Genomic DNA, 26328 nt, shown 5'->3' with positions numbered 1-26328 from the left:
TTGATGTCTACGGGAGCTTCTATTCTTGTAGACAGTGTTGGGCCTCCAAGAGCGAGAGGTTTGTAGAACAGCGGCAAGTTTCCCTTAAGTGGATCACCCAAGGTTTATCGATCTCGGGGAGGAAGAGGTCAAAGATATCCCTCTCATGCAACCACTGCAACCACAAAGCAAGAAGTCTCTTGTGTCCCCAACACACCTAATAGGTGCACTAGTTCGGCGAAGAGATAGTGAAATACGGGTGGTATAAATAAGTAGTAGCAACGGCACCCGAGAAAAGTGCTTTGCCCGGGACGGTAAACAAGCGAGTAGTAACGCAACAGTAGTAACGCGGTAAAACGAGTAAACAAGCGGCGATAGCGATATTTAGGAACAAGGCCTAGGGATTACACTTTCACTAGTGGACACTCTCAACATTGATCACATAACGAGAATAGATAAATGCATACTCTACACTTTTGTTGGATGATGAACACATTGCGTAGGATTACACGAACCCTCAATGCCGGAGTTAACAAGCTCCACAATAATGCTCATATTTTAGTAACCTTTAGTGTAAGATAGATCAAAAGACTAAACCAAGTACTAACATAGCATGCACCTTTGTCACCTTCATGCATATGTAGGAGGAATAGATCACATCAATATTATCATAGCAATAGTTAACTTCGCAATCTACAAGAGATCATGATCATAGCATAAACCAAGTACTAACACGGTGCACACAGCTTGTCACCTTTGCACACGTGCGGGAGGAATAAAACTACTTTAATAACATTGCTAGAGTAGCACATAGATAAATTGTGATACAAACACATTGCAATCATAAAGAGATATAAATAAGCACCTCACTATGCCATTCATCGGTGAATAAGTATTACGTGAAATATAGCCTAAGAGACCCACACGGTGCACACACTTGTCACCTTTACACACGTGGGACAAGGAGTCTCCGGAGATCACATAAGTAAAACTCACTTGACTAGCATAGTGACATCTAGATTACAAGCATCATCATATGAATCTCAATCATGTAAGGCAGCTCATGAGATTATTGTATTGAAGCACATAGGAGAGAGATGAACCACATAGCTACCGGTACAGCCCCGAGCCTCGATGGAGAACTACTCCCTCCTCATGGGAGCGGCGGCGGTGATGAAGATGGCGGTGGAGATGGCAGCGGTGTCGATGGAGAAGCCTTCGGGGGCACTTCCCCGCTCCGGCGGGTGCCGGAACGGAGACTCCTGTCCCCCGGATCTTGGCTTCGCGATGGCGGCGGCTGCGGAAGGTTTTCCGTATCGTGGTTTTTCTCATCGGGGGTTTCGCGACGGAGGCTTTATATAGGCGAAGAGGCGGCGCGGGAGGGTCGAAGGGGTGGCCACACCATAGGCTGGCGCGGCCGGGGCCCGGGCCGCGCCACCCTATCATCCGGGGCCCACGGGGCCCCCTCCGGCGGCTCTCGGGTGTTCTGGATGCTTCCGGTGAAAATAGGAACACGGGTCTTCGTTTCGTCCAATTCGAGAATATTTCGTTACTAGGATTTACGAAACCAAAAACAGCGGAAAACGAGAGCGGCACTTCGGCATCTTGTTAATAGGTTAGTTCCAGAAAATGCACGAATATGACATAAAGTGTGCATAAAACATGTAGATAACATCAATAATGTGGCATGGAACACAAGAAATTATCGATACGTCGGAGACGTATCAAGCATCCCCAAGCTTAGTTACGCTCGTCCCGAGCGAGGTAAAACGATAACAAAGATAATTTACGGAGTGACATGCCATCATAAACTTGATCATATTGTAGACATATGTAATGAATGCAGCGATCAAAACAATGGTAATGACATGAGTAAACAAGTGAATCATAAAGCAAAGACTTTTCATGAATAGTACTTCAAGACAAGTATTAATAAGTCTTGCATAAGAGTTAACTCATAAAGCAATAAATCAAAGTAAAGGCATTGAAGCAACACAAAGGAAGATTAAGTTTCAGCGGTTGCTTTCAACTTGTAACATGTATATCTCATGGATAATTGTCAACATAGAGTAATATAACAAGTGCAATATGCAAGTATGTAGGAATCAATGCACAGTTCACACAAGTGTTTGCTTCTTGAGGTGGAGAGAAATAGGTGAACTGACTCAACATAAAGGTAAAAAGAATGGTCCTTCAAAGAGGAAAGCATCGATTGCTATATTTGTGCTAGAGCTTTTATTTTGAAAACATGAAACAATTTTGTCAACGGTAGTAATAAAGCATATGAGTTATGTACATTATATCTTACAAGTTGCAAGCCTCATGCATAGTATACTAATAGTGCCCGCACCTTGTCCTAATTAGCTTGGACTACCGGATCTTTGCAATGCACATGTTTTAACCAAGTGTCACAATGGGGTACCTCCATGCCGCTTTGTACAAAGGTCTAAGGAGAAAGCTCGCATTTTGGATTTCTCGCTTTTGATTATTCTCAACTTAGACATCCATACGGGACAACATGGACAACCAGATAATGGACTCCTCTTTAATGCATAAGCATGTGGCAACAATTATTATTCTCATATGAGATTGAGGATATGTGTCCAAGACTGAAACTTCCACCATGATTCATGGCTTTAGTTAGCGGTCCAATGTTCTTCTCTAACAATATGCATGCTCCAATCATAAAGGTGGTAGATCTCTCTTACTTCAGACAAGACGGACATGCATAGCAACTCACATGATATTCAACAAAGAATAGTTGATGGCGTCCCCAGAAGCATGGTTATCGCACAACAAGCAACTTAATAAGAGATAAAGTGCATAAGTACATATTCGATACCACAATAGTTTTTAAGCTATTTGTCCCATGAGCTATATATTGCAAAGGTGAATGATGGAATTTTAAAGGTAGCACTCAAGCAATTTACTTTGGAATGGCGGAGAAATACCATGTAGTAGGTAGGTATGGTGGACACAAATGGCATAGTGGTTGGCTCAAGTATTTGGGATGCATGAGAAGTATTCCCTCTCGATACAAGGTTTAGGCTAGCAAGGTTATTTGAAACAAACACAAGGATGAACGGTGCAGCAAAACTCACATAAAAGACATATTGTAAACATTATAAGACTCTACACCGTCTTCCTTGTTGTTCAAAACTCAATACTAGATATTATCTAGACTCTAGAGAAACCAAATATGCAAACCAAATTAGCAAGCTCTAAGTGTTTCTTCATTAATGGGTGCAAAGTATATGATGCAAGAGCTTAAACATGAGCACAACAATTGCCAAGTATCACATTATCCAAGACATTATAGCAATTTACTACATGTATCATTTTCCAATTCCAACCATATAACAAATTAACGAAGAAGAAACTTCGCCATGAAAATTAAAAGCTAAGAACACATGTGTTCATATGAACCGACGGAGCGTGTCTCTCTCCCACACAAGCATTTATTCAAACAAAAACAAAAACAAAAGCACACAGACGCTCCAAGTAAAGTACATAAGATGTGGCCGAATAAAAATATAGTTTCAAGGGAGGAACCTGATAAATTTGTCGATGAAGAAGGGGATGCCTTGGGCATCCCCAAGCTTAGATGCTTGAGTCTTCTTAGAATATGCAGGGGTGAACCACCGGGGCATCCCCAAGCTTAGAGTTTTCACTCTCCTTGATCATAGTATATCATCCTCCTCTCTTGACCCTTGAAAACTTCCTCCACACCAAACTCGAAACAAACTCATTAGAGGGTTAGTGCATAATCAAAAACTCACATGTTCAGAGGTGACACAATCATTCTTAACACTTCTGGACATTGCTCAAAGCTACTTGGAAGGTAATGGAACAAAGAAATCCACCCAACACGGCGAAAGAAGCAATGCGAAATAAAAGGCAGAATCTGTCAAAACAGAACGGTCCGTAAAGACGAATTTTAAAAGGGCACCAGACTTGCTCAAATGAAAATGCCCAAATTTAATGAAAGTTGCGTACATATCTGAGGATCACTCACGTAAATTGGCATAATTTTACGAGTTACCTACAGAGAATTAGACCCAGATTCGTGACGGCAAAGAAATCTGGAAGCTAGCGATAATCCAAATCTAGTATTTACTTTACTATCAAAGACTTTACTTGGCACAACAAAACATAAAACTAAGATAAGGAGAGGTTGCTACAGTAGTAAACAACTTCCAAGACACAAATATAAAACAAAGTACTGTAGCAAAATAAACACATGGGTTATCTCCCAAGAAGTTCTTTCTTTATAGCCATTAAGATGGGCTCGGCGGTTTTAATGATGCACTCGCAAGAAATAGTAGTTGAAGCAAAAGAGAGCATCAAGAGGCAAATTCAAAACACATTTAAGTCTAACATGCTTCCTATGCATAGGAATCTTGTAAATAAACAAGTTCATGAAGAGCAAAGTAACAAGCATAGGAAGATAAAACAAGTGTAGCTTCAAAAATTTCAGCACATAGAGAGGCATTTTAGTAACATGAAAATTTCTACAACCATATTTTCCTCTCTCATAATAACTTTCGGTAGCAACATGAGCAAACTCAACAATATAACTATCACATAAAGCATTCTTATCATGAGTCTCATGCATAAAATTATTACTCTCCACATAAGCATAATCAATTTTATTAGTTGTAGTGGGAGCAAATTCAACAAAGTAGCTATCATTATTATTCTCATCAAGTGTAGGAGGCATAGTATAATCACAACAAAATTTACTCTCCATAGTAGGTGGCACCAAAAGACCACTATCATTATCATCATAAATAGGAGGCAAAGTATCATCAAAGAAAATTTTCTCCTCAATGCTTGGGGGACTAAAAAGATCATGAAAACCAGACTTCCCCAAGCTTAGAACTTTCTATATCATTATCAACAATGGTGTTCAAAGCGTTCATACTAATATTACTACCGAGCATGCAAATAAGATTTCATAGGTTTTTTAATTTTCGCATCAAACAATCCATGTTTTAAATCAGGAAATAGAATAAGAAGCTCATTGTTGTCCATTATGCCAAACTAGTGTAAACAAGAAACAAAAAGATGCAATTGCGGGATCTAAAGGAAATATCTTCGAGCACGCACACAATGGAGCCGAGAAAAGTACTTTACACGGGACCGGAGTATGAGTGCCTTTTACCTTTCCTCCCCGGCAACGGCGCCGAGAAAAGTGCTTGATGTCTACGGGAGCTTCTATTCTTGTAGACGAGTGTTGGGCCTCCAAGAGCGAGAGGTTTGTAGAACGGCGAGCAAGTTTCCCTTAAGTGGATCACCCAAGGTTTATCGATCTCGGGGAGGAAGAGGTCAAAGATATCCCTCTCATGCAACCACTGCAACCACAAAGCAAGAAGTCTCTTGTGTCCCCAACACACCTAATAGGTGCACTAGTTCGGCGAAGAGATAGTGAAATACAGGTGGTATAAATAAGTAGTAGCAACGGCACCGAGAAAAGTGCTTTGCCCGGGACGAGTAAACAAGCGGTAGTAACGCAGTAGTAAAACGAGTAAACAAGCGAGCGATAGCGATATTTAGGAACAAGGCCTAGGGATTACACTTTCACTAGTGGACACTCTCAACATTGATCACATAACGAGAATAGATAAATGCATACTCTACACTTTTGTTGGATGATGAACACATTGCGTAGGATTACACGAACCCTCAATGCCGGAGTTAACAAGCTCCACAATAATGCTCATATTTTAGTAACCTTTAGTGTAAGATAGATCAAAAGTCTAAACCAAGTACTAACATAGCATGCACACTGTCACCTTCATGCATATGTAGGAGGAATAGATCACATCAATATTATCATAGCAATAGTTAACTTCGCAATCTACAAGAGATCATGATCATAGCATAAACCAAGTACTAACACGGTGCACACTGCTGTCACCTTTGCACACGTGCGGGAGGAATAAAACTACTTTAATAACATTGCTAGAGTAGCACATAGATAAATTGTGATACAAACACATTGCAATCATAAAGAGATATAAATAAGCACCTCACTATGCCATTCATCGGTGAATAAGTATTCTGTGAAATATAGCCTAAGAGACCCACACGGTGCACACACTTGTCACCTTTACACACGTGGGACAAGGAGTCTCCGGAGATCACATAAGTAAAACTCACTTGACTAGCATAGTGACATCTAGATTACAAGCATCATCATATGAATCTCAATCATGTAAGGCAGCTCATGAGATTATTGTATTGAAGCACATAAGAGAGAGATGAACCACATAGATACCGGTACAGCCCCGAGCCTCGATGGAGAACTACTCCCCCCTCATGGGAGCGACGGCGGTGATGAAGATGGCGGTGGAGATGGCAGCGGTGTCGATGGAGAAGCCTTCAGGGGCACTTCCCCGCTCCGGCGGGGTGCCGGAACGGAGACTCCTGTCCCCCGGATCTTGGCTTCGCGATGGCGGCGGCTGCGGAAGGTTTTCCGTATCGTGGTTTTTCGCATCGGGGGTTTCGCGACGGAGGCTTTATATAGGCGAAGAGGCGGCGCGGGAGGGTCGAAGGGGTGGCCACACCATAGGCTGGCGCGGCCGGGGCCCGGGCCGCGCCACCCTATCATCGGGGCCCACGGGGCCCCCTCCGGCGGCTCTCGGGTGTTCGGATGCTTCCGGTGAAAATAGGAACACGGGTCTTCGTTTCGTCCAATTCGAGAATATTTCGTTACTAGGATTTACGAAACCAAAAACAGCGAGAAAACGAGAGCGGCACTTCGGCATCTTGTTAATAGGTTAGTTCCAGAAAATGCACGAATATGACATAAAGTGTGCATAAAACATGTAGATAACATCAATAATGTGGCATGGAACACAAGAAATTATCGATACGTCGGAGACGTATCAATGATATCCTTTGGATCCGGCTTGGTGGCGGAGGAAGCCTTGGGCGGAACTTCAACCTCAGGAGTAATGTGAAAAGAAGCCGGAGATGGCCTGGCTCTCTTCTTGAGGACCCTTGGGGCCTTGGGGGGCTGGCTTCGGAGCTTCGGGAAAAACATAAAAGTATAAGAGCGAGCGTTAAATCAGAACTTGGGTCTCGGAAGTAGACGTTTACCGGAAGGTTTGAAGAAATGCTTGGATGGCAGGCTGCCCCTTGTTGCTTGGTATTAATCAGCGAGAGGCGCTTCTTTTCCGCCTCCAATTTCCGGGTAGCCGCAATGCTGAGCACTTCGCGGGCGCGTTTCGCATGGGGGCTGGAAGGAGCCGGCTTCTTCCTCTTAGCGGGGCGTGGAAGCCTCGGGAGCTTCCGCCTCCGATGCGGCTTCCGGATCCGCGTTACCGGTGGAAGGGACTCGGAGGAGAGTTCCGAGTTCATTTTCCTCAAGCGCCTCGAGCTAATGCAAAATTAAACACTTAGATAAAAAAGTTTGAAGAAAAACAATAGACCAAAGTCAAGACGACGTACCGCGGTTCCGGATCCATTCGTGTGGATGTCTTTGTTGCATACGTGAACATGGAGTTCACGTGAGATCTTGATGAGGACCCGGATCCTCTTGTCGATGGCGTCGGCGGAGAGATTGTCTTTGGTGGCGCGCATTGGATCGTCGCGCCCTGTGTATTCAAACATCAGGCGGTCCCTCGTGTTGCAGCGGGCTGGATCCGCTTGGTAAACCAGGGAAAGGGTTAAATCCTTCCCCGTCAGCCCCTCCTCCGTGAGCTTGCAGATCCGCCTAACAGCGCGGGTCAGTTGAGGCGAGTCGGAGAAGTGGGGGCAGTGCGTCCATGACGGAAGCTCGGTGGCGGGGCAATTCTTGAAAGGTGGAAGTTTCTTTTCACTCGCGGGGTCGGAGACGTCCTTCAGATAGAAGAAACCCCCGACCGGTACCTCGCGGATTCGTGGCGGTCGGTGGGGGGGTAGACGCGGCCCGGGCGGAGTCATAAAGGTGATGGATCCGCATGTAGCGAGTTCGGCGGATTGCCGGATCCTCTCCTTCTTGACAGAGAAAAGTGTTGGAACGGAGAGATCTCGGGGGTTACCGGAGATGGCCTTCGCAGAGGGTGACGTGGTTGCCGATGGCAAGCACGCTGTTTGGAGATATGTTGTGGGGTTGGAGTCCATACGTCTTCAGAATCTCCAGGAAGAAGTCCGAAGGCGGAAATGAAAATCCGCGCTCCACCAGCGCCTTCGTCAGCACCATCTCGTCGTCCCTCGGAGCCGGAGCTAGTTCATTTGGAACTGACCTCCAGCTTCCGGGTTGTAGAAAGCCCTCCGACTCGAGGTTCTTCAGCTCCATCTCGGTGGTGGTACAAGGCCACCATTTTCCTTTAGCTTCAGAATCTCGCTTCCGAGCTTTCGACTTCTTTGTGACCTCTTCCGCCTGGTGCTCCGTTTGACCCGCCCCGGAGGTTTTTTCCGGGTGAGCAGAGGTCCCCTCAGCCTCCTTGCCGGAATCCTTTGAAGGATCCAGCCTGACTGGAACGAAGGGAGGAGGGGCGGAGGAGATTGGGGTCGCCATGATTGGTTCCGAGGTCGGAGGTGGAGTCGTTGAAGACATCTGAAGAAAAAGGGTTTGGCGGAAACTTACTTTAGTCGGATCCCACATCGTCTTCCCCAAGTTCACCCCTACCGACTACGGCGCGAAAGTGAAGCTCGAAGACTTACTGTAATGGCGTATGCGGTGGTCGGAGTCGCCGGCGACGAGTTTTCCGCGCGGTGGCTCGCCGGAGTTAAGAACACGAAGAACACTGCGGTGGTGGACTCGCTCCGGTGATGCTCCGGCGGCTATTCTGGCGCGGCGGAGGAAGAGCTCACGGGCGGCGCTCGGCAGAGAGGTGAGAAGGGGGGTGAATGAGGGTAAGGGCGTCGACGGCGGATATTTATAGACTGAAGGGATAAGATTCGTGCTCCGCATCCTCGTGGTCGGAACGCAAGCGTCGCACCGTTGGATGCGTGACACGTGTCCCAAACCCTAAACGGTAAAAATGGCTAGAGATAAGTTACCGCGAAATCGCGCGAAAATGGCGCCGGAGTTGGCGGAACCGTTTGAGTCTTTTAAGATTCCGGGTAATTGCGTGAGGATAAGTTAGTTCTCATTCGCGAGCGAGGAGTAACCCGGAAATGTTCTTTGGAATGTCGATGGATGAAGTCCCGCAGGATGGGAGCATTTTCCGACTAATAGTTGGGGAAAGAAGAAAATGTGAAGTTGGAGCTCTTCAAGTTTCTCCGCGTTACCAACGTTTGCCGGAGATCGTGATGAACCAGCAAGGCGGAAACTGCAGGTGAAACTCGGAGAACTCTGGGGGCTACTGTTGTGGGTATACTTCATGGGTGTACCATCGACAGTGCCTAGATCCGGCAAGCCCGGGTGGCCCACAGATGGTGATGAGGCATGTGGCCCATCGGGCGGCCCGATTGCTTGTTGATCATGAAGGAAGAAGTCCAGCCCGGGATCGGTAAGCCGGATCCGTACCGACATTAGGAGTAACCCGGATCCATGGAGGCCCATGAGGAACCCGGATCCGGTACGACGTATATGGAAGGCGGATCCGTGACGTGCACGGCAAGATATTGTACCGTAGTTAGGCTATCTGTAATCCGGCTAGGACTCTCCATGTAAACCCTAGATCCGTGCGCCTTTATAAGCCGGATCCCGGGAGCCCTAGAGGCACAACCACAACTCATTGTAACAACGCGAAAGCGCCCGGATAATTCCGGACAAGCAGCGGTAGGCCATGTCATCGTGCAGGTGTTCCGAAGCTGGGTAACTCGCGTACCACCGTCCCGTGTGCACTCCGCCCTATGGCCCCTACTTCTTCTCCCCCTCGTGAGTATCCCTCCTCCGAGGTACCGTCGATTAGGCAACGACAGTGATCATGTTATGTCTTAATGGAATATATACAAATGTTCCGTATAATTTTTTTATTCCGGTGCCACTTTCGCTTGACTCTAGCAGATCGTCTCTTATCCTCAAAACAAAGAAATAAACAATCAAAGTAAGTATTTCTTAGAAAAGAAAAACTTCATCAAAGCAATTATGCCTCCGAATCAAAGTTTCCGATTTCATCCGCCACCAGCCAAGATCGGGCCAAACCTCAGCCGCTAAAGCGCAGCAGCATCTACCCGAAGAGTCTAGCTACAGCAAGCGATTCCATTCCATCGCCATCCAAAGAAAACAGAGCCACTCCTTTGACTAAACCCCAAACCTCTTTTGGAAAAGAATACACACGGATAGCTAGGCAGCAGCACACGTACAGTACACTGTACACGCGTGAGGAGCACGTGTCGAGCAGGCAGCGCACAGCCCGACGCGTTCCCAAATATTCCGGGAGCCTTCCGGGCCACGCAAACGCGAGGAGCGCTCCCAGCCAAGCGTTCCGATCGCGTGGCCCACCTGTCACCCGCCGCGCGCCGAAAAAGCGCCGTGCACGCGGTCCACCGTGACTCGGCACCCGCGCCGCTGCACCCTTATCAGATCGGTGCAGTGGACCGCGTTCTTTTCTAGGTTTCCTCCGGGTCCGCTATAAATACAGCGCCAGGGACTCGGTGACTTTCCCATCCTCAGACGCTCGTCATTTGTTTATTTACCAAGTAAATCCACTTCGTTCCCCATCTCGCCGGACCAAGACCTAGAAATTCATCAGAGCCTTCTGCTTTCGATTTCCCGAGATCTGTGGGAAGAACAAGAAGCAGATCCATCGACGGTCCTTCGGCGTTGTTCGCGGAATTGTAAGATTTCTCCCTCTCGATTAGTTAGTTCCTGCTGTTCAGATCGATTGCGTTCGGTTCGTCTCGTCTTCGATCCGCCGTTTCGTTGCGGTAAATAGCATGGATCGTATTTGTCAGAAAAGGCGCTGTCTAGAATATGTTTAATTTTCCCGACCTTCTGTCATATGCAAGATAGTCAGGAAGTTCTTAGTTATCTGTCTTAGTGATGTCTAATAATTTTAGTCCGTTCATCAATTCGCGGTAGATTAACCTGTATTTCCAGACCTTCTGTATATGCAAATCAATTGTCTGAAGGTGACTTGTTGGATCTTAGTGCTTCATGCTGAATTGATTTGTATTCCCCTTTCAGTTTCCTCTCTTTTGTTATGCTCCAGATTGCCTAGTCTTGATCCAATTCGAAAATCAATTGAAATATAATCTTACTGTAATTACTGATATTTTATATTCCTCCTCTACCTTATGTGGATGATGAAATATGAAAACTGAACCTGGCTATATGGTTTTACATTTCATCGTTCTGCCTTAGCGATGTTCAATTGTTTTGGTTCATTCATAAATTCGAGGTAGATTCATTTGTAATTTCAGACATTCTGTAGTATAGAAATCAATTGTCTGAAGGTGCCCACTTGATCTGAGTGGTTCATCGAAATTCAACTGAACTAATAAATTCAGTGTAATTGGTGATATATTACTCTACGTTATGCGGATGATGAAACATGAATCCTGATAAGATAATGCTTATTACTGTGCACTTCTCTAGCTGGTATTATATTTCATCGTTTCTCACAATACTCTTTTTCTCTGCACTGCAGAATTTGATGTTCTATGGAGTCCAAGGCTGGTAAGAAGTCTAGCAGTAGTCGTTCATCACTCATGTACGAAGCTCCCCTCGGCTACAGCATCGAGGACCTCCGCCCCGCCGGCGGCATCGAGAAGTTCCGCTCCGCTGCTTACTCCAACGTATGTATCCAACCAATCAAGCTTCTATCTTGTTGCTGTTGCAGTTCTTGTTAATGATTAGCTGCTAACTGTGACAATTGCTTCATTTTTGCAGTGCTCCAGGAAGCCATCTTGATATCCCTCTCGTGTGCCCCATCCCAATTGCTTAGAATTCCTTTCCACCTTCGTTCTCAGCTTTCTTAAATTTCTCTGGACAGCTGCTTTTTAGTGACCAGCAAATCCTCTTTTTTCTTTCAACCAACATTCCGAAACAATGGCAGTCCTGTCGGTTGCTGACCTCCCCCCGGTCTCTGCGATCGGGTTCGAGGGGTATGAGAAGCGCCTGGAGATCACTTTCTCTGAGGCGCCAGTCTTTGCTGACCCCAAGGGCAGGGGATTGCGTGCTCTCTCGCGTGCCCAGATTGACTCTGTTCTTGATCTTGCCAAGTGCACCATTGTCTCCGAGCTCTCCAATGAGACTTTTGACTCCTATGTCCTCTCTGAGTCAAGCCTCTTCGTGTACCCGTACAAGGCTGTGATCAAGACCTGCGGCACTACCAAGCTCCTGTTGGCCATTCCAAGAATCCTTGAGCTTGCTGAGGAGTTATCCCTGCCACTCGCTGCTGTGAAGTACTCCCGTGGGACCTTCATATTCCCTGAAGCACAGCCCTCTCCACACAAGAACTTCTCTGACGAGGTTGCCTTCCTCAACGGCTACTTTGGTGGCCTCAAATCTGGTGGCAATGCCTATGTGATTGGTGATCCTGCGAAGCCAGGCCAGAAGTGGCATGTCTACTACGCCACCCAGCAGCCTGAGCAGCCTGTGGTTAACCTTGAGATGTGCATGACTGGTCTGGACAAGAAGAAAGCTTCCGTCTTCTTCAAGACCTCTGCTGAAGGCCACACATCTTGCGCTAAGGAGATGACCAAGCTCTCCGGTATCTCTGACATAGTCCCGGAGATGGAGATCTGCGACTTTGATTTTGAGCCATGTGGCTACTCCATGAATGCCATCCATGGCTCTGCTTTCTCCACCATTCATGTGACCCCTGAGGATGGCTTCAGCTATGCTAGCTATGAGGTCATGGGCTTGGACCCTGCCTCCATGTCTTATGGTGAGCTGGTCAAGAGGGTGCTGAGATCCTTTGGCCCGTCAGAATTCTCCGTTGCTGTGACTATCTTCGGTGGTCGCAGCAATGCTGGGACCTGGGGTGAGAAGCTGGCTGTTGGGGCCTATGATAGCACCAACATGGTCGAGCAAGAGCTGCCGTCAGGAGGCCTGCTGATCTACCAGAGCTTCACTGCCATGGGCGAAATCTCCACAGGGTCTCCAAGATCTGTCCTGAACTGTTTTGTTGATGACAGTTTGGAGAATGGCCCCAAGGACACCAAGATGAATGCTTTCCTCTGCTGGGAAGAGGATGCTGCGCAGGAGATAGACGAGAGGGACGGGAAGAAGATGAGGAGCGCCTGATGGTGATATGCTTCCAAATGAGCATGTGTCATGTTCATTTGTTATTAGAAACCTATTTTCCTGTTCGGATGCTGTTATAGTTTATGGGTACTGTGAAATATATAAAGCCTCTCCGTGGTCTGCTGTTGTCTGCCACTTTGAGCGAATGTAAGGACGTACCTGTATTTGAAATGCAGTATGGTTTATATGATTATAAATAAATCTAAGAATCAACTGTTGTTTTTTCTCATTGTTTTTTGAAATCATTGCTGTGTAATTTACACTGGCAAAATTGCTGAATGTACCTTTTGCTTTTTTCGATGTGGAGTATTCCACTACCGACTGTCATCTCGTTCTGATGCATGGCTGGCTAAGTGGCTAGTGTTCAACATGACGGGCACAAATGCACAATCAGCACTGCCGTCATGTCCGCCAACTTCTGATCAATGCAATTGTTTTTCGCAAAAATTCGTTCATACCGAGTCATCTTTGCCCCTGGAAGCACGTTTCATTTTGAGTAGACCACAAAGTCCATCAAGCAGACAGACGAAGACAAAATATTCAGCACATAATTATTGTTTTAACTTAGCCACCACCAAGCAACAGATTCAAAATTATCACCAAGTCTCTTATCGAAGATACTAGTAGAGATAACCTCCCACACAAATTTAACCACTACACAATCAAATAACAAGTGGCTAACAGTCTTATGTTCATTGCAATATAAACAGGAAGAATCATCCACATGTCCTCTTTTACTAAGATTACCTCCCTCCATTTCTAGATATAAAGCAATATATTTTTTTAAAAATTTAAAATATAAAGTGTATTGCGCTTGCACCACTTGTATAGAAAGTGTTTTTACGGATTTGATTACATTTTCCTATCTTATGCAAAGTCCTCTATTAGCTCACATCAATTGCCTAGCCAAGTCTCTTATCGGAGATACTAGTAGAGATAACCTCCCACGCAAATTTAACCACTACAGAATCAAATAACAAGTGGCTAACAGTCTCATGTTCATTGCAATATAAACAGGAAGAATCATTCACATGTCCTCTTTTACTAAGATTATCCCTAGTTAAAAATTTGTAACTCCCTCCATTTCTAAATATAAAGCCATATAATTTTTTAAGAATTTTTTAAAATATAAGGTGTATTGGGTTGCACCACTTGTATGGGAAGTGTTTTTACGGATTTGATTACGTTTTCCTATCTTATGCAAAGTCCTCTATTAACTCACATCAATTGCCTAGAATTGATCTGACCAAACATTGTGTATTTTTTCCTCAATGTGTGTGTTCTAATTGTCATGCCAGAAACGATATAGCTTATATATAGAAACAGAGGGGTATTGAAAATGTGGATCCAGGGTGGAACATGCAACTTCGACACCGTGTTTCGTATGAATAGGAATAATATCACCATTATTCACAATTCCACAGGAAGAGCTAACAGAGTAAGACCCATATGGGTGAAAGAGCCAAATAGGGCAATCATCGACATCGGATAATATAACTGTCTGAATTAGATCAACTAACTCCAATCAGTGGTCACAAGGTTATGTGAAACAGTTTCCAAAAGTAAATTTAAGTTCAGAAACCATCCCAAGAAAATGGATCTACAAGGGAGACCGGCTGCCCATTTGTGTCCCTACCCCAACCGGTCTATTTTCATTTGCTCCTCAAGTTAAGAGGAACATTCGTACATCATATCCAAGTTAACAAGTGAAGTGAGTCTCTGATTTGAGTCTTGAAGGAGAGCAACTGTGACGTCGCGTGTTTCATACATGAGAAGAGTGTCCCTAGTAAAACTATGTGGATATGGAGATTGATAGTTGGAACTCGTTAAGATGTACCATTTTGTGTGTACTTTCTACAAGGTCATGTATAACTCCAAAAGGACGGTAACATGCACACAGTAAACAAGTGATAGGGTTTGTTACTATGTGGGCATCTCCAGATCGAACATCTCATGACATCAACAATAGGGTGTTCTCTCTCAACTAGGTATACCGCTAGGTCATAGATACTTGCTAAGTCAAATGGCTAGGCCCGATATCTAGCAACGTCAAGTTGAAAAAGAGGACTCGTCATTGTCCACTTCCCTTGTTGCATCGTTATTTCACGTATTGGTGGGGTGGTGAATATATGCGCATTCAATAAAAAAATGGTGTGCGTGTCCAGCATACACCTGACAATGTTATGAATGCAAGGGAATCCTCTTGAGCACTCCTATTGTATAGATTACGAAAATGATCCCACCGAATGAGAAGTTTAAACCGGTTAAGGATTATCTCCTTTAGTTTGGATTGATTTCCTTATGAGATTGGATCGCTATCAAATTATTGGAGATCAAGACAAGGCACACACAAAATGATCTAAAGGCCACGACAGAAATCAAGCAATGTGGGAGCCATCTAAGCCCTAGAAGCTCGATGGGTCACTTCATCTATCTAGGTTTTGAAATTCAGCTATCATGCACAACTTTGTCACATCTGTAGTACTATAAGAAAAGTTCCCAAGGCAAAAGTTAATTCTATTAACAACATTGAGGCTAAACATAGTTCTTGTTATACTTTTGCTAGACAGACGCCTAAGTGCGCCTAGACAGTGCCAAATTGCACCGCTAACAAGCTCTAAGTACTCATTTTTTATTTTAAAAAAAGCAAAACCGATGTTTACACGTTTAATTTTTTTGAATGTACATAAGGATGTATTCTTTAATTTTGTAAAATATCAATGCTGAATACATTTTACTTTAGGCTACACAAAAATGTCAAGTTCAGACAAATTTTAAGAGTTTGATAATGTGTAATATTCACTATACTAAGATCTACACTTTTACCATTTTTGTGTAGCCTAAGTATAAGGTATTTGGTATCAAGGTTTTGCACATTTGTAGATCACATCTGTAGCTACATCCAGATTTTTTAAAAACTTTAAAACATGGTTTTCATTTTTTTTTAAGGAGCTACATGGAACTCGAGCTGCAAAGGTCCATAATTGTTTAACTTAAAACTAAATACAGACATATCTAAAAGCTCGTCTTTGTCGAAAAACAATGTAAAAGCTCGTGATCATGGATGAAGAACTGAATAGGGCAGGAAAATGATCGTGACTAGTCGACCGAAGAGGAAAACAGAGCACAAGGCAGCATGCATGCATAGCCCTCAGATCGGAAAACTCAACGGCGCGGATGGGTGTCCAGATCTTAGCGCAGCCCATCTCTCAAACACTTCGTAGGGTTTTTGTCTCGTCCCCATTCTCCGCGAGGCCTTCTTCCCCAGCCATCGCGACGGCGGCCGCCATGAGAGCCCTCCTCTCCCTCTCCAAGCTCGCCCGCCGCCTCCCCACCTCACTGCCCGCCACCAGGACCGTGCCGCCCCTCCTCCTCCGCCACCTCCACTCCGACCCCACGCCTCCTTTCCAAGCGCCGCCGCCCTTCGTCTCCCGCATCATCGAATCCGAAGAGAGCCCGATCCCGAGCACTGATTCGGAACATGCCCAGCCCGAACCCGACCCGGTCCTCGACGAGTTCCTCACCCGCTTGGTCACCGCGCTCCGCCCCACCCTCGCCGCCGCCTTCCCCACCCACACCCGCCCCGTGCTCGACGAAATGCTCCGCCTCATCGCGGAGGCCGTCCTCAACCGCCTGCCCGGGGCCGACCCGGCGCCCGGCACCGTCGAGCTCAGCGACGACCTCTGGGCGACCGTGTGGGAGGTCAGCGCCTCCGTGCGCGACGCCATGCGCCGCGACCAGGTCCGCGCCGACCTCCGCAACTACCTCCACTCCGACGACGTCAAGGAGATGACGCGCTTCGCCGTCGATGCGGGCATCCGCGGCTCCATGCTCCGCGAGCTCCGCTTCAAGTGGGCCCGCGAGAAGCTCGAGGAGGTCGAGTTCTACCGCGGCCTCGACGTCATGCGCGCCCAAGCCGACGCGGCTGCTGCGCCTGCCGCGCTCCCGCCGCCGCCGGCGAGGCTGTCGGCGTTGCCGCAGAGGAAGGGGGAGGTCAAGTTCAGCATGTACGGGCTGGACTTATCGGACCCGAAGTGGGCTGAGGTGGCAGAGCGGACCGCTGAGGCCGAGGCGCACTTTGTGCCTCAGGAGGCCAAGCCTGTAGAGGGGAAGGCCAAGAAGGCCGAGGAGAAGCTGCTGGCCGTTGAGCCGAGGAAAGGAGACCCGCTTCCTGCCATGGAGGAGTGGAAGGAGGAGCACCTGCCAAAGCGCGTTGACTGGATGGCGCTGCTTGAGCGGGTTAAGGCCCGCAACGTTGAGTTGTACCTCAAGGTCAGATTTCCTACTTCCATGAAATCTAGTGTGCTTTATTTCTCTATTGCTAGTCCAGTAGTTTTGCTTAGGGTAGTAACAATACTTTGTTCTTTTTAGTTCATTCATAGCTATGGTGGCTATATGTTGTGCTAAAATGGCATTGCAACATCTTCATGCTCTGTTTGTTCGGTCTTGGGTGATGAGGTTTTCATGCCTAATCTACCTTCCTAGTAGCAGATAATGGAATCTCTAGCGTTAATCTTGTGTCCGTTTCATCTGGCTAGGCCTTTGTGCTTTGGAGACAAATTGTTCCGGTCCTTACTCGTAAGTTCATATATGGTGCTTCTATGTCCCTGACATTTGGGTTTGGCCAGCTAATTTGTATGTGGACTGGGGACGTACATTCCTCGGAATTTTTTGGTGTATAGAAATGATTTTCTGTTGTCAGTCGGCTGTACCGAGACAGGAAAGGGCATAATCAGGTTAATCTGGCATTGCTGGATACCCATGTTGAGGGTTTTGTGTACACTAGTAAAAGTCAGGATAAAATGTACTGTTTGGAATCACTATGATTTTACACAGTAGGCATCTTTGGATTGTCAGATTTTCATGCCAACTTTGGAGGATATAAATCCTTTGCAAGTTTTTCCCTTGAGTGTCACTTGGATCAAAGGATTGGGCTTGCCAAAATCGCATGGAATACTCCTGCCAGCCACCAATTCCTTAGGATCTCGATATGAGCTCATACCTCAAGGTATTTTCCTTCCAGTTGTCAATGCACTTCGTCTCTATCTCTCTTTACTCCTCTTGCTTTTACATCATCCAAAGGCACCAGTTGCCAAATTGTGTGTCTTGAAATCCTGTAGGAATCCACATTCCATGACATCTCAATCCTGCGGTTTCCTATTCATATGTTTCCTAATTTCTGTGATCTGTAGAGTCCCTTGGTGTTTCAATCACGGTAATCGTTGTTTGATCATTGATGACATCTCAATCCTGCGTTTTCCTATTCATATGTTTTCCTATTCATATGATGCTACCCTTTATTGGCTCTATTCAGAATCTTCAGACTTCAATGTGGCAGTTTAGCTCTGTGTTTGTGTCTTCATGAAGATCTGGAAAGTAATACTTCAGTATTCAACAGTAAAAGAGTCTAGTAATACGACGACTACTCTTTCTGTTCCCAAATTTATTTCACAGTTAACTTTTGCGGTCTCCAATGTGCAACTTTGAGCGCCAATTTCTATCATAACATATCGTTACATGCTTACTGTTATGTTTTTTTATTGACTAGTGGCTACTAGTCTGCCATGAGCCCATGATAATATTTACGTGGCCAGCTTTTACATATATGCATACTGGATATCAGAAAGGATTGAAAGCGTGCTCTCCAAATATTGCATTCATGTACCATTCATATTTAGATGGACTTTTTGTTTAGCTGAAAACTGTAGGGGAGGCCCCGACAGTAAATTTTATCAAAAGAGGACAATATGTACACGAGTGAAGAAGGGAATGTACAAAAGGGGCTTAGCCCAGGGTGTAGCCCAAATAAACTACAGAGTGTGTAGCCAGGCAATAAGAGAAGATTTCAGATTGTCCTTCATTCTGTAAGAAAGAAGGAAGAGGTCTCTTTTAAAAGAAAATGAGCAATTACTAGCGGAAGGTGCTTTATTATCAAACACGATAGTGTTCCTATCCTTCCAAATATTCCAGCATGCTGTGGCAAACGCTTCGAAGAAAAAGGGTCTTCCCAAGTTGTGTCTTGCAGCCGTAAGCTTCTCTGGAAGTTCAAGGCTGGCATCAAGCGTGACATTGATAGATTGCCAGCATTGTCTGCTGAAACTACAGCTCCAGAAAAGATGATCCCTGGTTTTTAATGACCCATTATCGCAGATTCGGCAGAGCCCATTGTTATGTTTTTAAGATGGACTTCAGCGTCAGTTGCTTTCGTAATCCATTTGAATGCTATCACATGTGTCTCATGATTAGAAGGTATTTCTGGATTAATTTTGGTCTAGTAGCCTGTCACTATTTTGGCCTTTTTTAACCGAGTCAAAACTGACTGAGTTTACATGGAAATGGAACTTCAGTTTGTGATGGACATTGTACATGACTAGTTGAGTTCAGTCAGGATTAATCAGGGTTTGACCTCTTGATGTGATTTGGCCCTCTTTTATTACTACCTCTGTCCATAAATAGATGCCAAAAGTTTGTTTAAATTTGAATGTATCTAGACATGATTTAGTGTATAGATACATCCGAATTTAAATAAATCTTTGGCATCTATTTATGGACGGAGGGAGTACTTTTTTTTTTTTTGCATATATTTACTTGAAAAGTTGCGCTTTTAAATACATGATTACGTCAAAGGGCCAGAGTTATGTTAGTTATTTGGGTTAATTAGATGTATGCCACTGCAATTATTGTGTATTCGAGAAATGCCACTATAATTTTCATCTTTTGAAATATGCCACTGCAGTTGCATTTTTGGAAGGCGTTTTTCGAAGAATCTTGAGAATTGCAGTGGCATATTTCGAAAGATGAAAATTGTTATGGCATTCCTCGAATACGCAATAGTTGCAGTGGAATATATCTTGCATAGCTCGCCAGTTTCCATTTTTTTTCAAAGCCTGTACCTATTCATAATTTCACATGTGCGCTTTGTTTCAATTTATAGGTTGCTGAAATTCTTTTGGCTGAAGAATCCTTTGATGCAACCATCCGGGATTACTCCAAGTTAATTGATCTTCACTCTAAAGCAAATCATGTGGAAGATGCAGAGAAGCTACTTGGTAAAATGGGAGAGAAGGGTATTGCAAGTGATATCCTCACAAACATGACTTTAGTCCACATGTATAGCAAGGCTGGCAATCTTGAACAAGCCAAGCAAGCGTTTGAATGTATCCAAAAGGAGGGTCTCCAACCAGATAATAAACTCTTCACTTCAATGATTAGTGCCTGTATCAATGCTGGAAAGCTAAAAGAAGCAGAGGATTTGGTAAAAGAAATGAACAGCCTTTCCATCAAACCCAGCAGAGAAATATACATGGATGTGATGCGGGCCTATGCTGAGCGTGGCTTGGAAGATGGGGTTAGTAGGATGAAACACGCAATGACATTTGCTGGACTTCCGCCCACGTTGGAGTGCTTCTCATTGCTTATAGAAGTATATGGACAGACTGGTCACTCTGATAAAGCAAGGGGAATGTTTGAACAGTTGAAGATGAATGGGCATGAACCAGACGACCGTTGCCTGGCTGGTATGTTGACTGCACACATGAAGAAGAACCAGCTGGACGAGGCTTTGCAGCTTCTGCTGAGTTTAGAGAAGGAGGGGATTAAACCTGGTGCTAAGACTAATCTTGTCTTGCTGGATTGGCTGTCCATGTTGCAGTTGGTGCAAGAGGCTGAACAGCTTGTACAGAAGATAAAGAAGGCGGGAGAAGAGCCCATAGAGATGCATGTTTACCTTGCCGGTATGTATGCAAAGTCACACCAGGAAGAGAAAGCCCGCAGATCCCTCAAGGTCTTGGAGGAGAAGAAGAAACTATTGAAGGCTGCTCACTTTAAGAGGATTACAGGAGACCTTGTCAAAGGGGGTTTCTTGGAAGATGCAAACAAATATTTCAAAATGATGAAATCTCGTGGCTTTGTTCCATCAGAAGAACTAGAGGGCGAGATTACCGCCAAGGTCAGGCGCCGTTCGGCCGATTGACAGGCATCGAGGTTGAGGCTTGCAGCCTTGTAATCAGCTGCCCATGGCTGCACTGATTCTGGTGTGAAAATCTTAAGTAGCACCAACGGCAGCACCAGTCAATTTAGACGAATGATATTATGAAGGTTCCAATTATCAGGTGAATTTTGTTGTTACTATGTCTGTAGTCCATAGCTCAGATCAAAGTCCATGAGCGCGTGTACTCTGGTGTTATAGTGCCTTGGATGTTTTTGCCCTAATAAATCAAGACTTGCACATGTATCTGTTGAAGGAAGTAGAATTGAATCTTCCAGATTGTTCCAAAAAACAGACTATCTTTCAAATGCAAATGTAGAATTGAATCTTCCAGATTGCCATGCATATGCTCCTCGACATTCAGTTTTGATCTTGGGTGCATATGCTCCTGCCACAGAAGTAAGTACTTTAAAATGTAAAAAAAAATGCAAACAAAATATTGCATGTGCATCTCAACATTCTTTGTGTGCATGCAAGTTTCAAGGAAAACGGACATTTCTTGTGTCACGTGTAGAAAAGATTTTAGAAAATGACCGTGAAGAGCTTTTTCTAACACTGAATTTTGTTTTACACACGGCACAAAAGACATTGATTTTTGCGAAAGACTTTGCTATGTATGCGCCACATTTTTTGGTGCAAAAACGTCTTATATACCCTTTGTGTCCGTATATGTACATTCATACATTCCCTCTGTCCCATCAAAGGTGTCTTAATTTTATTAAAATTTAGATGTATCTTAGCTACTAACGGCTAATTTTATGTACTTCCTTTGTTCCACCAAAAGTGTCTTAACCTCGACCTCGATGCCTGTCAATCGACCTATTGTGGCTGAGGAGGTTGCACCTTGCAGAATAATACTATGGGATTTTGCCCCAGATACGCTGCAAAGATATATTGCTGGCTGAAGCCTTCATTTGTGCACAAACAAAGCAACAAATATCGTTTATCTGATATAATATAGGGTACCAGAGCCAAACCACCACCGAGATATGAGTTCAACTCCAGAATATAAGCATGCCATGTAAAATTCTCATCATTTTACAAGAAACACCTTTCTGGTACACAAATCAGACAACAATTATCAGAAGCATGCTTGCCCACCAGTGACAGCATATCAAACCAGCACTCACTATCTTTGAGCCAGCTTCTTAAGGTGCTGAAACAACTTTTGCTTTATCCATTGCCGGTCGTACGGCAGAAATGCCTGGATGGAGTGATCATAGCTGCAAACAGAAAATGTAGAGATATTTAAAGTTTGCCTCATCCAGACCTAATAATGCTCCATGATCTTCAAAGTTATACTGTACTCACACTAGCGCACTGATGTCAGCTAGGCCATCGATAAAGTTGTACAGGTCAGTGATATCATAGGTTATGTTTGGAATCATTGGGTTGATATCCCTGATTTTCCTTTCATAGAGACCACAAATTCCTGTCATAGTAGAGAGGAGTGGCAAATAATTAATGATTTTACAAGATGAAAAATGGCAGTGGGCAGCTGAGCATAGAGTAGAGAACATCAAATATTGGTACTTCTCAGAATAATTCTAATTTGTTACACTGCCATTGAGGAGCCACCCAGTTCTTTTGCTGAAACTCGAGCACAAGATAAATACATGGACAGATTAGAGCTTTAAATAATCGTGCCAAGTAAAAACAGGGTAGGAAAGCCACAAGCTGATTGTTATTGCAATTTCAAGCTGGCCATTTTACTTGTTATTAATGAGAGAAATAATGAATTGAAGTGGCAAGTGCAAAACATGAAAGCAGCGTTACATGACATGGTAATCACTAGGATAATGTTAATAATATTAACCAAGTTAATTATTTGAACATTGCAGCACAAGTTCCTTGAAAAACTACACTTACCATCCAATGCATGGTTAACTGAATTGTAATCCATAAATGTCCTAGTGCCCCTATTTTGAGATGGTTGCATCAGAATAATGGTGTGCCTCCCAGCCTACAAGATGTGAAAAAACATATCAAGATATCAACATACACATATATTCCTCTGAGATAAACAATGGATTACTTTAATATTCGTTAAGATACTTCAGCGAAAAATAATGTACATTAATGAATGCTAAATAAATGAGATACATAGAATACAAGCATGTCCACATCTACTGAGTTGAATAGGTACATTGTCTATACTGCCCATTGATTGCATGTGAGATACACTTCCTTTGTTTAAACAGTATATGCGATATTGATACCATGATGTTCTTAAGTTACGAAATGTGATGCAATTATGGTATTCAGAAAGCTTCTTATCAGGCAATAGTACTCCTAGAGTAAAGCAAACTCAACCCAAGACATTGCAACAAGCAATAGTATTGATAACATACTTAGTCTTGCAATCAAACCAAATAGGTTTGGTTCTATATAAGAAAAAGTATATTATATCAAGGTCCAAATGGAAATGCTAGACCCACTAGGAAACTGCATGATGGCTGCCTAGCGCCTAGCCTGCTTAAGCGTAGGTTAGGATAAGGAGGCGGTCTAAGAACGCCTAACGTTGAAAAAAGCACATATCTTTGAAAGAAAATTGAAAGAGAAAATAATAAAAGATGAGTCAGCATGGGCTGACCGAGCCCACTGAAGCACCAGAACGACACATATGCACAAAACATTATAAGGTTAGGGTTTCCGCAAGATTCTCATCCATGCAAACGCCCCCACCCCCTCCCCTGGCCCTAACTCATTACACGAGCAGACAAGCAGAAGCAACTCCAGCGGGTATCACAACACGATGGTTTCTCCCACGTCCCTTCTTCCCCATGGTGCCTCCTTCTCTCCTTCCTCCCCACTGATTCCTCACTTGAGAAGGTTGATTTGTCGACTGCTGCATACAGCCCGAGGGCTCCTCCACTGCCCTAGAGTAAAGCAAACTCAACCCAACACATTGCGACAAACAATAGTATTGATAACATACTTAGTCTCGCAATCAAACCAAATAGCTTTGGTTCTATATAAGAAAAAGTATATTATATCAAGGTCCAAAAAGAAATGCTAGACCCTCCAGGAAACTGCATGATGGCTGCTTAGTGCCTAGCCTGCTTATGCGTAGGTTAGGAGGCAGTCTAAGAACGCATAACGTTCAAAAAAAGCACATATTTGTGAAAGAAAAATAGAAAGGGAAAATAATAAAAGATGAGTCAGCATGGGCTGACCGAGCCCACTGAAGCATCAGATCTGACAGACACATATGCACGCAAACGTTATGGGGTTAGGGTTTCTGCAAGATTCCCGTCCATGCAAACACCTCCACCCCCTTCCCTGGTCCTAACTCACTACACGAGCAGACACGCAGAAGCAGCGCTAGCAGGTATCAGAACACGATGGTTTCTCCCTAGTCCCTTCTTCCCCATGGTGCCTCCTCTCCTTCCTCCACATTGATTCCTCACTTGAGAAGGTTGATTTGTCGCCAGCTGCGTACAGCCCCAGGGCTCCTCCACTGCCCCCCACCCACCCAGACACACCTAAACAGCACATTTTAACACTTGCACGATGCACAGTGTTTGTAAATGTAAGGTTGACTATGCATTACATGATGATGGCACATTGTTTCTTCTGCTTGAAAAAACAGATTCTCATTCTAAATTGCTCGGTATGCATATACGCAGGAAGTGTTCAACCATAACTTATATGATGCCAAGATGGATAACAAGAATCAGTAAGTCTCTAATACTGGGCCTAATGATCAGCTATTACTTGCTGAAACTAACTGGCTAAATAATATCCCCTGATTACCTAAGTGATAACATAGGTGAAACTAACATAGGGGGGAAACACGTGCACCAAAGAAAAACATAGAATATATTCGTTTCTAAAGCCAATCCATGTGCCAGAATCTTATTTTACTCGTTCTTTGTTTATTTTTCCTCTCCTCCTTCTGGTTTCCTTATGTTTCTGTTGCGTTTCATATCTAGCCTACCCCAACTTGCTTGGGAAAAAGGCTTTGATGTTGTTGATGTTGATGCTGTTGTTGTATATTCATTTCTATATCACAAGTCGTTCACTTAAAAAGCAAATACACACCAACATAACTTGTCTATCCTTGAAAATAATGGAGTGGCGACAGCGTGAAAAAAAATTGAATGGGGTGCACGCCCACAAGAATGACGAGCACAGGTAAGCAAGGGCACCTTCGGTGAACCACATGTCCTGTTTAGGTCATGAAGATACTACAAAAAATCCTTTATACTATGTATCCCCCGAGTAATGGGAACTTTTGCCTGTTTTATATATTTAAGTTAAATGTTCTAGTATTATCTAAGCTATGCTACACCGACACAGCAACATGGACATGTGTCCGACATGAGATATTCTGTTCTTCAAAGAGTGGCGAGAACACTCTGTTTCAGTCTCTTGTTGTGTATAATCAGAAAATTAAATTTCTCTCATAAGAAGCTATATTTCTAACATACTCCGTATCTTGCAAGAGCACAGACACAAGTGTGACGGGGACTATCATTCTCCATAACAAATGGCAACGCAACAGGCACAGGTCACATATAAATGCTAAGTAACACATAACCTACTTTTCTATACGCTTATGCCAAACCGAAATCCTTCAAGATGGAAGCATATGGAAGATGTACAGTCCAAAATACGATCGCCGGCGCCTTGCAGTGCGATAGCGAAAAATCAAGGGCTCAAACGGAGACATAGTCTAGAATCCCCCAACTTCTGCGACCTAAAACCACTCCAAACTACAAGAGAGAAAAATATAGAGTTCGAAGGGGACTTCGCTTTACCTGGGTGGCCGCCCAAATTCTTCGGCCATGGCGTGCAGAGAAGGAGAGGACCAAGACGAAAAAGAGGACAAGGAACTCACCATGGTTAGGAAGGACCGCTGGGTTGGGTGGGCCGCCGACGAAGAGGGTTGCGGCGCTTGTAGATCTGCCGACGCTCGAGAAGAGGATGGGGCCAGCCGTGCAGAGCGGTCGCCGTCGCTGGTTTGCCGAGAGAGCGAGAGGGCGAGCAGAGCAGGGAGGCGACGCCGTCTGGAAGAGGTTCTAGGGTTAAGGGTGGCGGCGTTCGCTTTCGACTGGTCCGTCCGACCGTGTACTGCAGGTTCGTGTTCGTGTCTGTTTGTACCTTAAACATGTTCCCGTGTCCAGATTCGAGACGCTCAAAAAACATGTTTCCGTATCGAATCTGGACACAGTCGTTCCCTGAAAAAAAAAATACTCCTACCACTATGCACGATCAAGAATAATTTTGT

The 26328-nt window shown here is 44.5% G+C and overlaps 3 protein-coding genes across 3 annotated transcripts; 2 read left to right on the top strand and 1 right to left on the bottom strand.

The window, feature by feature from the left end:
- The first annotated feature begins 11775 nt into the window (after positions 1-11775).
- LOC124692624 (S-adenosylmethionine decarboxylase proenzyme-like) lies at positions 11776-13204 on the top strand. Its single transcript, XM_047226032.1, has one exon. The coding sequence runs from the start codon at positions 11909-11911 to the stop codon at positions 13106-13108; it is 1200 nt and encodes a 399-aa protein (XP_047081988.1). The 5' UTR covers positions 11776-11908; the 3' UTR covers positions 13109-13204.
- Positions 13205-16367: 3163 nt separating this feature from the next.
- On the top strand, positions 16368-21424 carry LOC124692623 (pentatricopeptide repeat-containing protein At1g01970). Its single transcript, XM_047226031.1, has 2 exons — positions 16368-17380; positions 20043-21424. Exons 1-2 carry the CDS (start codon positions 16397-16399, stop codon positions 21078-21080), a joined length of 2022 nt encoding a protein of 673 aa, XP_047081987.1. The 5' UTR covers positions 16368-16396; the 3' UTR covers positions 21081-21424.
- Positions 21425-22085: 661 nt separating this feature from the next.
- Positions 22086-26091, bottom strand: LOC124692622 (enhancer of rudimentary homolog; the record flags this gene model as incomplete). Its single annotated transcript, XM_047226030.1, is given in 4 exon segments — positions 22086-22318; positions 22407-22527; positions 22965-23058; positions 25939-26091. Coding segments are annotated over 4 exon segments (312 nt in total). The 3' UTR covers positions 22086-22224.
- Positions 26092-26328: the final 237 nt, after the last annotated feature.

This window comes from Lolium rigidum, chromosome 2 (assembly GCF_022539505.1).
Source record: "Lolium rigidum isolate FL_2022 chromosome 2, APGP_CSIRO_Lrig_0.1, whole genome shotgun sequence".
In the NCBI taxonomy this organism is placed as follows: domain Eukaryota; kingdom Viridiplantae; phylum Streptophyta; class Magnoliopsida; order Poales; family Poaceae; genus Lolium; species Lolium rigidum.
Note: the sequence above shows the minus strand (reverse complement) of the source record. Positions and strands in the feature narration are given on the sequence as shown.